At 41.0% G+C, this 15,172-nt stretch overlaps 1 protein-coding gene across 4 annotated transcripts in view; it reads right to left on the reverse strand.

The window, feature by feature from the left end:
- Positions 1 to 316: 316 nt before the first annotated feature.
- The window catches only part of LOC137769513 (putative uncharacterized protein C6orf183), a 43,998-nt gene continuing 29,142 nt past the window's right edge, over positions 317 to 15,172 (reverse strand). For 3 of the 4 annotated variants that reach the window (XM_068551434.1, XM_068551432.1, XM_068551433.1), the window contains 6 exons: positions 15,008 to 15,171; positions 12,016 to 12,088; positions 11,511 to 11,621; positions 4,723 to 4,836; positions 2,276 to 2,429; positions 317 to 991 (listed from right to left, as the gene is read on the reverse strand). In XM_068551434.1, the coding sequence (XP_068407535.1) occupies positions 777 to 991; positions 2,276 to 2,429; positions 4,723 to 4,836; positions 11,511 to 11,621; positions 12,016 to 12,088; positions 15,008 to 15,153 (813 nt within the window). In that variant the 5' untranslated portion in view covers positions 15,154 to 15,171 and the 3' untranslated portion in view covers positions 317 to 776. The remainder of the gene's footprint in view (positions 992 to 2,275; positions 2,430 to 4,722; positions 4,837 to 11,510; positions 11,622 to 12,015; positions 12,089 to 15,007; position 15,172) is intronic. The other variant, XM_068551435.1, reaches the window with a different exon arrangement.

Raw genomic sequence — 15,172 nt, forward strand, 5'->3', positions numbered from 1 at the left:
TATCCTTTGGGGACAGGGCTACTCTGTGGGAGGGCTCTGCAGCCTCATGTTCTTTTGTTATCACCGATGATAGTCTACTGTGCCATAAACTACTTTTATTTATTTGGACTCTTTTTAAACACCATCTTGTTCTGATTCTGGTTTTTGTCTATCATAATACTTGCTGATAATGAGGGTGAGGATATTCCCATAGGAGCACTCTCTGCTGAAGACAGTGCTGCTGCTGATATGAAAAGAAAGACAAAAGCTAAACATCATCACCTTCAAAGAAACCAGAGGACATGTAATACCACTGGTTCCAGTGAGCTTAAAGAGTCTGTGTTACATACTAATAAAAATAATCCTAGGAAAATAATGCTGGAACAAATACACATGGATGCAAAACTGCAAGGTCACAGCAAATGGTGATAGAGGAAACAGTGGCTCCTTCTTACACGAAGAGTGTTCAAAAACATACAGATTTGATCTTTGCCTTTTTGGATTAATCACCTTACTATTTTTACCTAGCAAATATATATATTTACAAATATTATACAACCAGAGCTAGAAAAATATCTTTATTGTTGTAACTCTGGCTGAAAACTTATTATTATTAACCTACCATTTTCTTTAAATTCCACTGAAAAATAATCCTACAATCTCTCTGGGCTGGATATTCAAGGGTCTCATAACTCCTACAGAGAGAAAGTTCAACTGCTAGTCTAAATCTCACTTATTACATTTTATCACTCTAGAAACAATTGTGGCAGTATGAATATTCAACTTGGTGGCAAATACTAGTATTTTCTTTTATGAACACCTATATTTGTATTAAGAAAGAGTCCATAAAGTACCAAGGAAAAATGTTCTATCTCCTTAGAAGCATCCCTTAGTTCTTCCATGTCATATGGGATACAGAAATGGGAGAGCAGGAACCTCAGCTGAGGTTTCAGATCTTCTGTTTCTGTTGTGTGTTGGGGCAGAAAGAAAGCAGCTTCTGTTCTTGTTGGCCCTGAAAAAAATCCAAAATCAAGAGCATTAACACCAATGAACACCAGTCAGGGAGAGAAAAAGGAGAGTCCTTTGAGATAACTGGAGTCAGGGCCTCTTCTGCTGATGGGGAAGACCATTCTGCTCCATGCCCAACCTTCTCTTCCACAACTTGCAGACTGTCCCACACTCAGCCAGGCCTATCTGACAAACTCTTGGTGCTGGCTTTCTGGGGGAGGTAGCTGGGACTCTCCCTTCTCACAGCCTGCAGGAGAAACCCAACATATCCTTTGGGGAATGACTTAGTGGGAACAGAACTACCTATAGTCCTTTGGGGTAAACAAAGAATATGATTTACAAGTTAACAAACAAATTAGGAGAAGCTGAGAACCTTCACCTCCTTTTGCCTGGCTCACTCCTACTCATCTCTAAGCGCCCAGGTTGGACTTCCCCCTTGAGATGCTTTCTCTGATTCCCCACAGCTGGGTTAGCTGCCTCTCCAGGTGCACCTGGTAAATTCATCACTCAGAGTAAAAACCTGATCAGGTTTCTAAGTCATCTGTAATACAAGGTAAGGGCAAGAAGACTATTAAATTGATTCAGATAAGCAAAGTCTTTAAAAATCATGTAAAATTAAAAATGAAAAGAACCTTAGAGATCACTTCATCTGAAAGGTTTGTTATGGAGATGAGTAAATTGAGGCCCAAGGAGATGAAATGACCTAAACATGCAGGCTCACAGTGAGGCCACAACAGAATAGGCCTAGAGCTCAGTACTCCCAACTTCAAGTTCACTGCTTTTTTCCTCTCTTTTAATTGTCTAGTTATAAAGATGGAGATAATAATTTCTTTTCTTTTTTTTTTGGCAGCCCCACATGGTATATGGGATCTTAGTTCCCTGACCAGGGATCGAACACGCACCCCCTGCATTGGAAGTGTGGAGTCTTAGCCACTGGACAGCCAGAAGTCCCCAGGATGGAGATGATAATTCCTAAGGGAAGTGTTTGTTATTTTCTTCCATCAGAGAATATTAAATTAACACTTGTTAATTAAGAAGATACAATTTTGGGGAATTCCCTGGTGGTCCACTGGTTAGGACTCAGTGCTTTCACTGCTGAGGCCCAGGTTCCATCCGTGGTTGGGGAACTAAGATCCCACAGGCTGAGTGGCGTGGCCAAATTAAAAAAAAGATATAACTTTTTGGTATATAGAGAAATTTCAAACAAGATCAGGTGACAAAACAGCACATGTGCAAAATCACAATCTTCTTTTTTCCACATTTCCCAAGGGGTAAGAAGACTTCTTACCTGAAACGCTGGTATTCATAGAGCCTGGAGATGCAGAACCCTGGATGTCAGAGTCAATGTCATTGACAGGGACCGTTTCATTTTCCTGACCAACCTTGGGGACTTCGTCAACAGCTACACTCAGCACTTTGGAGATGGGCAAATACTGGAGGGCCTACAGAAGGGGACAACCAAGAGATCACACATCAACTCAGTTCTCACAGAAGCTTCCAGACTTTGTTTCAGGAGCAGCCCTTGGCTTTGTAGAGGAGGAAGGAGATGGAGGTGGGCCTCAGTAACTTGCTCAATCATTAAAGGTAAATCTGGAGCTGGGGGACCTGGTGATATCACCACCTCTAAGTGGCCTTAACCTCTAGGCAGGTCTACATTGATCAACCACCCATAATGGACAAGGCGTCGTGTGAGGTGCTAGAGATACAAAGGTAAATAAGATATGGACCAAATTCAAAGAGTTCAGAGTTTAGTGGGGGACCCAGGACTTATGAGCAGATCATTACTATCATTACTATACCATGTGACAGGGGAGAGATGATTCAGAGGTAGACCCCATAGTGACTGATTGGGGAAGGGATGATGTCAGGATGATGGCCAGGTTTCGTGGTTGGTTGTATCAGTGAGATGAGGTATAGAGGAGTAAGAAAAGATTAGGTGGCAAAACAGTAATCTTTCTAAAACAAACATGTGGTCACGTCACTCCTTTCGATGCCTCTATCTTGTGTTAGGGCCTCTCCTCTGTGACTCTCTTTACTCTGTGATTATACTTACCACACTGTATTTAAGTTGACTATTTACTTGCCCTTTTTCCTACCATCCTGTGACCCACTTACTTTTCAGTAAAGATTATATATTCCCTACATGGCCCAGGATATGTACCTGGCATAAATTAGACCCTCACTAGATGTTGCTGAATAAAAAAGTGGATCTACATTAGAGAGCATAAATCCAGAACAAGAGGATGAAAACAAGAACTTATAGCGTGAATATGAAATAGTTTAACAGAAACATCTTTGAGAAAGCTAAATGGAGTAATTTCATTAGAGCAAGGTTCCAAAAGAAAAAAGTTTCAAAGGTCTCAAAGAAAAAAGCTAGTGACCCATTATTTTCCTGTCATTTGTAAGGCAGATGGAACACAGAAACTGACAATCCAAAACTAAGTGAGAGGTGTGAGAAAACAATGTGCTGCCCATCCTGGGAAGGCACTGCATCATCATATAACTGTTCCATGTACCTGCAGGTAGTGGTGAATAGTCTTGAGTGAGTGTAGGTGACACAATAACCAATTTGTGTAAACAGTCAGGTCTTCCTGTGCCACTAAGTTAGGAGGATTGTTTTTTCCCATAAGGAAGTTTTCTCATGCCACAGACAATCTATCAGCTCTCTGAAGGGCATCATTGTACTCCTGCATAATGCAGGCAACTTGTTTCTGTTTAAGAGAGATGCAAAGACAGAACTTGGTTATTTACAAGCCTTATTTCTTGTGTCATTTGCTTCCAAGTACAGTGTAATACTGTTTGGGAACCAAATAAGAGGCTTTTTGGAATATCAAAATTCTTCCATATTTTGAATTTGACTGACAAGGACAGTGGTCAGTCACATTCTTAGGACTTTGAAGGAGAGTGACTCAGCACAGAGTCAGTGCACAAGGATATTTAGTAACTGGAGTTGACTTCTTAGATTTTTACCTATAGCCTATGAAGAAAAATGCATTTTCTATAATATAAAGCTTCCTTCAAATCTCATTCTTAAAAATAGGTACCATTATCTTCTGCCACAGGCAGAACTGGCAAGTAAAGGCATCCACTAGTTCCCTTCCCATCTTTAGCTACCACTTTAAAAGAAATTGACAAGATACACTGTGGGAATGTAAACTGGTACATCTATTATGAAAACAGTATGGAAATTCCTCAAAAAATTAAAAACAGAACTACCTTATGATCCAGCAATTCCACTTCTGGGTATACATCCAAAGAAAACAAAATCAGTATCTTGAAGAGATATCTGTATTTCCATGTTCAATTGCAGCATTATTCACAATAGCTAAGATATAAAAACCTGAGTCTGTTGATGGATGAATGGATAAAGAAGATGTGGTACATACACATATAATGGAGTATTATTCAGCCATGAGGAAGAGAGGAATCCTAATATTTGTAACAACATGAATAAATATGGAAGACATTATGCTAAGTGGAATAAGCCAGAGAAAAAGACAAATACTGTATGGTATCCCTTGTATGTGGAAGCTGAAAAAAAAAACAGTCGAACTCATAAAAGCAGAGAATAGAACAGTGGTAGCCAGGGGCTGGGGGACTGCGGGAAAAGGGGAGATGTTGGCCAAAGGGTACAAATTTACAGTTATGTAGGACGAATAAGTCTAGAGATATAATGTACAAGCATGATGACTATACTTAATAATAGCCCATAGGTTCTGTTCATGGGCCTCCTACCTTATAAAAAGGATAAAGTTGCTCCATGATCTTACTGTGATGGCAAAATCTCTTCCACCTAAGCATGTGTAAATATTTACTCTGGGCCAGCTGGGTAATTCTCTCTGTATAATACTTGAACAACAACAAGAAAAATCAACACTTAACCACCATGTCATTTCTCAAGTCCTAAGATGCCTTAGGAAAGCAGCCCAACTTCTTTCTACCTTTCAAAATATTCCTATGTTTGTTTTCTGTGCTATGTCCAGGATTTTTTAGGAACAAGCTGGAGGAATGAGATTACTTCATGTTTGTGGAACTGGAAGCCTCAAAAAGGCCATTTTTTAAGCACTTGCTTAGTTTACTATCTGGAGTCTCCCACAGGTTGTCAAAAGTCATGAATCTTGTACTTCAACAATTTACAACCCAGACTCTGCCCTGAATAGATGCATAGTAAGATACATAAACAGGTGAATCAAATGCATACATAATAAGAGGAAATAATGGCACCCCAAATTTTTATAGGGCTTCATGGTTTACAAAGTACTTTCTACATATCTAGATATACATATATATTCTTATAAATTTACTAATTACATGTATACATTTACTATTTAAAACATATCTATATTACTTTATAAATAAATATATATAACTCAACGATGTTGCAAGGTGGGTGGAGTACATATTGTTATTTAAAAAAAAAAAAAAAAGGCTGTTTGGTTAAGATTCTTACCAAAGGTGGAAAGAAAAAATGAACACTTAGAATACAATTATAACAGGAAGACTGGATTAAATCTTAAGAACACAAATAATGGGAAAATAAGTCTGATTGTTTTGGAAAGATGTATTTTCTATATGAAGATAATAAAATTGAGAAACCTGTCTCAAAATTGATTTGGAGGGTCTTCCCCAGTGGCGCAGTGGTCGAGGGTCCGCCTGCCAGTGCAGGGGACACGGGTTCGATCCCTGGTCCGGGAGGATCCCACATGCCGCGGAGCAACTAAGCCCGTGTGGCACAACTACTGAGCCTGTGCTCTGGAGCCCGTGAGCCACAACTACTGAGCCTGCATCCCACAACTACTGAAGCCCGCGTGCCTAGAGCCTGTGCTCCACAACGAGAGAAGCCACTGCAATGAGAAGCCCGCGCACCGCAATGAAGAGTAGACCCCGCTCGCCACAACTAGAGAAAGCCCGCGCGCAGCAACGAAGACCCAGTGCAGCCAAAAATAAATAAATAAAATAAATAAATTTATTAAAGAAAAAAAATTGATTTGGAGAGAAAAGCTCTCCAATTAAGAGGGTGGGGAGGGAGGGGGGAACCGATAAAAATAAAACAAAACAAAAAAAACCAAACCTGGTTCACCATTCAAATTTAAATGAAGCAAGTAGGCATTTTGCCATTCCAACAGATTGTAGTTTCATTTATCAGTTGGTGAACAATTTTAGCAGTGACATAAAAGCCTATAAAATTATCTAAAGCTAAGCTTAAAAGTTTTTTTTTAAACTGAAGTTTATGAGTCTAAAATACAAAGCACATTACAAGTGAGATTACAGCTTCTAACCTTAGACCAAGAATTTTACTTATACTTAAAGGTAGTCAGATAAGCCAACTCTTTTAAAATATTTTATTTCTGATAAAAATAATAGTGGCTATGATGGAATAAATAGGGCCAGACTTACCCTTCCATCATAAACAACTAGAAAATAGGACAAATTACACAAGGCAACTGTTTTCTGACATGGGACAACAGACAATGCAGGACTCTTGTCCTTGAGAGAAAAGAAAAAAATGAAATGAGCCCTGGTTTTCTGCCTGAAGAAGGCAGTTTTTGAACCATAGAGTAGGAAAGCAGAGCAGATGGTCTCTCCGAAATCAAGTTTGGGAAGCTGAGTCAGCTGGAGTTTGCAGGGCAGAGTGCTGGAGAGGAGAAAGTTATGCAGAAAAAGGGTTCCAGAAATCTGCATTGAGATCCCTTTGAGTGTTTTGCTGACTATTAAGCCCTGAATACAGAGGGCAAAACTCCATGAGGCTGTGCAAAGAATAACTAACTAGGGAACTGTAAACTGAACATTTCTCAGAGTTCAAACAGGACTAGGAGACGTTCAAGTTTCAATCAGACAGGGTGAAGAGTCCTCACTGAACACCTGGGGTATTCAGCAGAGACATGAGAGGGGTGACAATTTAGTAAGAAAAATAAACTATCTCTAGAGCAAAGGTAACTCTAAACCTGCTCTAACAAAGCTTAAAAACCAAGCCTTGTAAGTGTGAAGCTGATCTAAAACTTAATTACCTGCCAGAATAAAGTCCAACATCTTTAAAGGAATACAAAACAAAATCAGCATTCAGTAATGTAAAACTGCAATGCCCAGTGTCCAAAAAAATTACTAGACATGCAAAGAAGCAGGAAAATATGACCCACAAGCAGGAGAAAAATTAATGAAGAGAAACAGACCCAGAAATGGCACCAGTGAGGAAATTAGCAAACAAGGACTTTAAAAGGGATTTTATTAATATGCTCAGTATGTTCAAGAATTGAAAGGAAAATGTGAACATAAGAAGAGAAACGAAAACTATTAAAAATAATGAAATAGGGACTTCCCTGGTAGCACAGTGGTTAAGAATCCACCTGCCAATGCAGGGGACATGGGTTCAAGCCCTGGCCTGGGAAGATCCCACATGCCACGGAGCAACTGAGCCCGTGTGCCACAACTACTGAGCCTGCACTCTAGAGCCCGCAAGCCACAACTACTGAGCCTGAGTGCCACAAAAACTGAAGCCTGCACACCTAGAGCCTGTGCTCCACAACAAAAGAAGCCACTGCAGTGAGAAGCCCATGCACTGCAACAAAGAGTAGCCCCCGCTCACCACAACTAGAGAAAGCCTGCGTGAAGCAACAAAGACCCAACGCAGCCAAAATAAATAAATAAATAAATAAATTTATATAAGAAAAATAATGAAATAGAACTTCTAGAAATGAAAGCTATAATATATGAAATAAAAAATTCATTGGATGGGATTAACAGCAGATTAGACAGTGCAGAAGGAATGGTTAGTAAACTTGAAGATATAGCAATAGAAACTATACAAAATGAAGCACTGGGGGAAAAAAAGACAGAAAAAAATTTAACAGAGCCTCAATGACTTATGGAACAATATGAAGTAATTTAACATATATATCACTGGAGTCCCAGAAGGAGGGATAAAGATAGAAAATATATTTGGAGGAGGGACCTTCAAGATGGCGGAGGAATAAGACGTGGAGATCACCTTCCTCCCCACAAATACATCAAAAATACATCTACATGTGGAACAACTCCTACAGAACACCTACAGAATGCTGGCAGAAGACCTCAGACTTCCCAAAAGGCAAGAAAATCCCCACGTACCTGGGTAGGGCAAAAGAAGAAAGAAAAAACAGAGGCAAAAGAATAGGGACCTGCACCTCTGGGAGGGAGCTGTGAAGGAGGAAAAGTTTCCACACACTAAGAAGCCCCTTCACTGGTGGAGATGGGGGAGTGGGCGGCGGGGGCGGGGGGGGGGAAGCTTCGGAGCCACAGAGGAGAGTGCAGCAACAGGGGTGCAGAGGGCAAAGCGGAGAGATTCCCGCATAGAGGATCGGTGCCGACCAGCACTCACCAGCCCGAGAGGCTTGTCTGCTCACCCGCCGAGGTGGGTGGGGGCTGGGAGCTGAGGCTCAGGCTTCGGTCGGATCCCAGTGAGAGGACTGGGGTTGGCAGCGTGAACACAGCCTGAAGGGGTCTAGTGCGCCACAGCTAGCCGGGAGGGAGTCCAGGAAAAGGTCTGGAACTGCCTAAGAGGCAAGAGACCATTGTTTCGGGGTGCACAAGGAGAGGGAATTCAGAGCACCGCCTAAACGAGCTCCAGAGACAGGCGTGAGCCGTGGCTATCAGAGCAGACACCAGAGATGGGCATGAAAATGCTAAGGCTGCTGCTGCAGCCACCAAGAAGCCTGTGTGCAAGCACAGGTCACTATCCACACCTCCCCTCCCGGGAGCCTGTGCATCCCACCATGGCCAGGGTCCTGTGATCCAGGGACAACTTCCCCCGGAGAACACACAGCGTGCCTCAGGCTGGTGCAACGTGACGCTGGCCTCTGCCGCCTCAGGCTCGCCCCGCATTCCGTACCCCTCCCTCCTCCCCCAGCCTGAGTGAGCCAGAGCCCCCTAATCAGCTGCTACTTTAACCCCGTCCTGTCTGAGCAAAGAACAGACGCCCTCAGGTGACCTACATGCAGAGGCAGGGCCAATCCAAAGCTGAACCCCAGGAGCTGTGCGAACAAACAAGAGAAAGGGAAATCTCCCCCAGCAGCCTCAGGAGCAGCGGATTAAATCTCCACAATCAACTTGATGTACACTGCATCTGTGGAATACCTGAATAGACAACGAATCATCCCAAAATTGAGGCAGTGGACTTTGGGAGCAACTTTAGACTTGGGGTTTGCTTTCTGCATCTGATTTGTTTCTGGTTTTATGTTTATTTTAGTTTAGTATTTAGAGTTTATTATCACTGGTAGATTTGTTTATTGATTGGGTTGCTCTCTTTTTTTTAGTATATGTATATTTTTTTCCTTTTTCTCTTTTTGTGAGTGTGGATGCGTATGCTTCTTTGTGTGATTTTGTCTGTATAGCTTTGCTTTCACCATTTGTCCTAGGGTTCTGTCTGTCTGGTTTTTTTTTTTTTTTGGTATAGTTTTTAGCACTTGTTATCATTGGTGGATTTGCTTTTTGGTTTGGTGGCTCTCTTCTTTCTTTTTTTATTACTTTTTTATATTTTATTTTTAATAATTTTTTAATTTTTAATTTTAATAACTTTATTTTATTTTATTTTTTCTTTCTGTCTTTTTTTTTTCTCCCTTTTCTTCTGAGCCAAGTGGCTGACAGGTTCTTGGTGCTCTGGCCGGGTGTCAGGACTGAGCCTCTGAGGTGGGAGAGCTGAGTGCAGGACATCGGTCCACCAGAGACCTCCCAGGCCCACGTAATATCAATCAGCGAAAGTTCTCCCAGAGATCTCCATCTCAACGCTAAGACCCAGCTCCACTCAACAACAAGCAAGCTACAGTGCTGGACACCCTATGCCAAACAACTAGCAAGACAGGAACACAACCCCACTCATTAGCAGAGAGGCTGCCAAAAATCATAATAAGTTCACAGACACCCCAAAACACACCACCGGATGCGGTGCTATCCACCAGAAAGACAAGATCCAGCCTCATCCACCAGAACACAGGCACCAGTCCCCTCCACCAGGAAGCCTACACAAAGCACTGAACCAACCATACCCATTGGGGGCAGACACCAAAAACAACAGGAACTACGAACTTGCAGCCTGTGAAAAGGAGACCCCCAACACAGTAAGTTAAACAAAATGAGAAGACAGAGAAATATGCAGCAGATGAAGGAGCAAGGTAAGAACCCACCAGACCAAACAAATGAAGAGGAAATAGGCAGTCTACCTGAAAAGTAATTCAGAGTTATGATAGTAAAGATGATCCAAAATCTTGGAAATAGAATGGAGAAAATACAAGAAACGTTTAAGAAGGGCCTAGAAGAACTAAAGAGCAAACAAACAATGATGGACAACACAATAAATGAAATTAAAAATTCTCTAGAAAGAATCAATAGCAGAATAACTGAGGCAGAAGAACGGATAAGTGACCTGGAAGATAAAATAGTGGAAATAACTACTGCAGAGCAGAATAAAGAAAAAAGAATGAAAACAATTGAGGACAGTCTCAGAGACCTCTGGGACAACATTAAATGCACCAACATTCGAATTATAGGGGTCCCAGAAGAAGAAGAGAAAAACAAAGGGACTGAGAAAATATTTGAAGAGATTATAGTTGAAGACTTCCCTAATGTGGGAAGGGAAACAGCCAATCAAGTCCAGGAAGCGCAGAGAGTCCCATACAGGATAAATCCAAGGAGAAACATGCCAAGACACATTAATCAAACTATCAAAAATTAAATACAAAGAAAAAATATTAAAAGCAGCAAGGGAAAAGCAACAAATAACATACAAAGGAATCCCCATAAGGTTAACAGCTGATCTTTCAGCAGAAACTCTGTAAGCCAGAAGGGAGTGGCAGGACACATTAAAAGTGATGAAAGGGGAAAACCTACAACCAAGATTACTCTACCTAGCAAGGATCTCATTCAGATCTGACAGAGAAATTAAAACCTTTACAGACAAGCAAAAGCTAAGAGAATTCTGCACCACCAAACCAGCTTTACAACAAATGCTAAAGGAACCTCTCTAGGCAGGAAACACAAGAGAAGGAAAAGACCAACAATAACAAACCCAAAACAATTAAGAAGATGGTAATAGGAACATACATACTGATAACTACCTTAAATGTAAATGGATTAATTTTAGGCAATTCTAGTTTTTTTTCACTTTTATTATAATGCTGCAATAATAATCTTTATGGAAAATCTTTCCCCCCAGGTTGTGAGTTATTTTCTTAAGAGAGATTTCCAGAATCTTCCCTAGGTCAGCCAACAGTTTTTGAGGTTTGCGACTATCTTAGTCAATGTTGTATTGCTTCATAATACCAGCACAGGGAGTAACTAGTAGAAACTTAGTAATTGTTTAGTGACTGTAACTAAGCTGAACTTAAATGGCGTGGGTCTCTAACAAAGAAGAGCATTTATATTAACCAGGTTCTGCAAACCACACATATAGAGAAAATCCTACCCTGGCCAGAGGACATACCAGAAAGCCAACTTTGTTCATACATTTCTACCAAATTCCAGATCTACTTTTCAAATTGCAAAATGACTCTTACCTGCAACAGAAGCAAAGGTAAATTTTCAGGAGTGTACTCTCTCCTTAGGCAGCTCTCTAGCTCCCTCTGCATGACATCTGCTTGAATAACAAGGGGTTTTGACTCAGCCACCTGAACCCGGGGTTGGGGGTGTGGGGAATGGAGCAAGCAAACAAAAGGAAAGAAGGAAATCTATCAGTGCCTATGACAGAAAATGGCATATAATTTCTGATAGTTTTTATACAACACATTATGCTGTTACACCTGTTTCCAAATAATGAATTTTAACACCACAAATCAAGGAACTGTAAAGTTTAAAACACTACAAAAATCAGCTATCTCCAAAGAAGTATTGGCCTGCTCTGATCCAGCAGTGAGCTGAATATTGGGCTGTTTTGTCTTTGTAACCACTGTCAATAAGATCAGCTGTTTGTTTGCAAAAATAAGCTTTCCCTGCTAACAGTTTCCAACAAGTTAGCAAATTCTAATTTATTGTTGTGTTGAAATAGCTCACTGTTCTACTCACCTGTAAAGTTTTCTTTAGAGCCAGTTCCCTTTCTCTTCTAAAGTAAGAAATGTCCTTTGGCATTCGAACAGAGCTGCAGAAAGTTTTATGCAATAGAAGCTGTAATTATAGAAGCTATAATAAATCAGATTAAAGATAGGCCCTGATTAATCTGTAACTACACAACTGCTCATTTCTAAATAAGTATATCGTATTATACTGGAATGTTGGGGGCATGTAAAGGCCACAGGCTTCTGTCTTAGTCAGAATCTGTCTTGTGTACACCTCATGCCAGTTAAACCTTTCCCTGGGCCGGTTTTTCTCTCCTTCTCATACAAACATAGTCTTTCCACTACCCCTGATTTACCTCTTTATTTCTGACAATAGTAAGGATGTTTCTTTCCCCCACCCACATTTCCTTCAGTAACCACATTTCTAACAACTACTGTGCTTATCTGACCTCTATCTTACCGTAGCTGACACATAAAATCATTATCTAATAATTTAAACAAAATGTTTTTATTTTTGTGCTCTTGCTCAATTATCTAGAGGGTGAAAATGACCCTTAAATATCAAACATGAAATACTTTGGAAATTACTTTAACCAAACTTTCTGCTTCAGAAAAATTATTTATCCCTAGAAAAAGCATAGCAGAAGTGCCTGTTTAAGCACCCTCATTGACTGCTGTCCAAGCCCAATCATGAGGAAGTTGTTTGCACCAAAGGCTCTGACATGAGGAGGTACAAGCAGCACTTCCTGGGGCCTGATAAGAGGTTGGATCCTGGGTCAGGAAGAGGAGCGCTCTCCCCACTGGGTGTAAGATATACCCCAAGGCTTGGCAGCTTTGGGAACATTGCAACCATGGAGCAGATGTTAATTCCTTAAGATGGGACTTCGGGAACACTGGCAAGGGAGCCACAGGAGATAGTTCTGGAACACATGTGAGAAACCACCTTGAGATCTGAGGGGGATTGTAGTCAGTAAAGTATGGTTAATGTTCATATGACTGTTATCAGTCCCCATGGATAAGTTTTAAGGGAAGATGAAAATAGACTTGCCAGCAGTTCACCCCACTGGAGGCAGTGGTCCTGTGAAACCAACACCAGGCTGACAGTCAGGAGGTCCCTCAGCCACGTGAGGCTAAGCAACCCATTGACCCATTTGTGTTGAATTCACAACTGCAGTTGGAATAATGCCTTCCCTTATCTCCTCATGTCTTGGTTTTGATGGAAAAAAGACACAAGCTCTGAAAGGGTAAAAGCATTAATAAATCAAAGGTATAACTTCTGTGATTACTGGGTATCTGAATTCTGGCTGCAGCCTCATGGAGGTGGAGAACCAGTAACCACCTAGAAAGGGGACCAGCTACTAAAGGCAGTCAGAGAAACAGAAGAAACCCATCCCTTCCCTGCCCTTTGGTCTTCTAATTCTTTGGCATGCTGGGAGATTGGGTGGGGTTCTGGGTTTAGTTCTCTGACCCACTCTTGCTCAGACCATGCTCAGACCATGCCTCTCCTCTCAGTTAACCTCAAAGTGTCTGTGAATGACCTAAAAGAGATAGGTGAACATGGTATGTACATCAACCCCAAAAAAGAGATTCACTCATTTGTTCATCAACATACATCAACATACATTCATTCATCTATGCATTCGGCAAGCATCTATGAAGCACTTAACAACCACAAAGACCTGGGCTTATGGGGGCAAGATGAGGGAAAGAATGGGAAAGAAGGAAGGAAGCTAGGAAGGAAAGAAGAGAGGGAGGGAGGGAGGAAGGAAAGATGACTAAGGCACAGTTATCCTCCAGTTCTCAATAGATTTTGTAGTCTAGTAGGAAATGAGAATTCTAAAGTTATTATCAGGAGTGGATATTTTCCATGGACTCCAGAACCAAGCACAACACCTGGCAAACAGAAGGTGATCAATAAATGTTTGCTGGATTAATAGTTAGATTCTTCAGGTCCAGTGTTTGGTGGTTTCGGGGAGTGGAGAAATACAGGTATCCAGAGATTCCCCATCATTCTGTCCTAAAAGGGACTTCAGGAAACCTTTCTTACCACAATGCACAGTGGGCAGCCCCTTGCCTGACACTCTGACATTTAAGTTTTAACAATATCAACACTTGACCTTTGCATGGTGTTTTATAGTTTTCAAAGTGCTTTAGCGTGCATGATCTCAACTGACCTTTATAAGGTAGGCAAGGTACATATTTTTAACCTTTCAAATAAAGGAACAAAAGCTGGGAGAAATTAGGACTTGCATGGTTCCATTCCCTTTCCACTTCATCACACAATCCTTGATCTGCTTCATATACCTCAGGGCTTTAAATACCAAATTATAAAATACACTAAATACTGGTTCTTCAGAATCATCTTTGGAAGGAGGTACTAATGTACCTACTTCCTGCTTCTTCTCCAGACCTTCCCTCTCCAACCTTCCCCATCCACATTGTGTTTACTCAGCTACTCAACCTAAAAGGGTCCTTATAACTGCTCCTCTTGATCAATTGTGGCAGTAGCAGAAACAGAGGAGCTTGAATGTCCTGGGCCCATGAGGGCTGATCTGGCTAAAAGAATTTGATTGCTATTGTTGGCAGCATTTACCTATAGAATAGCTCCTAATAGAACATCATTTTGCAGAATTCATTATCAAACACCTCATATTATTTTCGTTTTGAAATTTCTCATCAAAATCAAGGTCAAATTCAGTTAAAATATCATTGGAGAAAATGAGATTTCATTGACTATGATTTGTATAGTAGCTTCTGGAACTTTAAGACAATGATATTTGTGAGATGTAAGAGCACTTTTCCTTTTTCTTTGGTAGCACATTGCCTCTAAATGCCTTGACAATTCTAGAATATAGGAAAACCTTAGGGGCAGCAGTTAAGTCTGAGCTTGAGATGATGCCAATTGTCCAAGTAAAAACGAGAGGGGGTTCTGATGGAGACTATGGGATGAGAGTAGGGGTTAAAGCCCCTGAAGACCATGCCTTCACACGGCCATTATTTACCTGTAAGCTCGATGAGTTGACCCCTGAAGAGTCCCGTGTTTTTCTATCTCAGACTTCAGTTCTGTCAATTGCACAGCCAGTTCTTTTTCCAACACCTGGATCCTTTCTGTGGAAACAATCTTATAACTTTCATCCATGGTTTGCATTTACTAATTTTCTGATCCC

The sequence above is a fragment of the Eschrichtius robustus genome, chromosome 9, assembly GCF_028021215.1.
Source record: "Eschrichtius robustus isolate mEscRob2 chromosome 9, mEscRob2.pri, whole genome shotgun sequence".
In the NCBI taxonomy this organism is placed as follows: Eukaryota; Metazoa; Chordata; class Mammalia; order Artiodactyla; family Eschrichtiidae; genus Eschrichtius; species Eschrichtius robustus.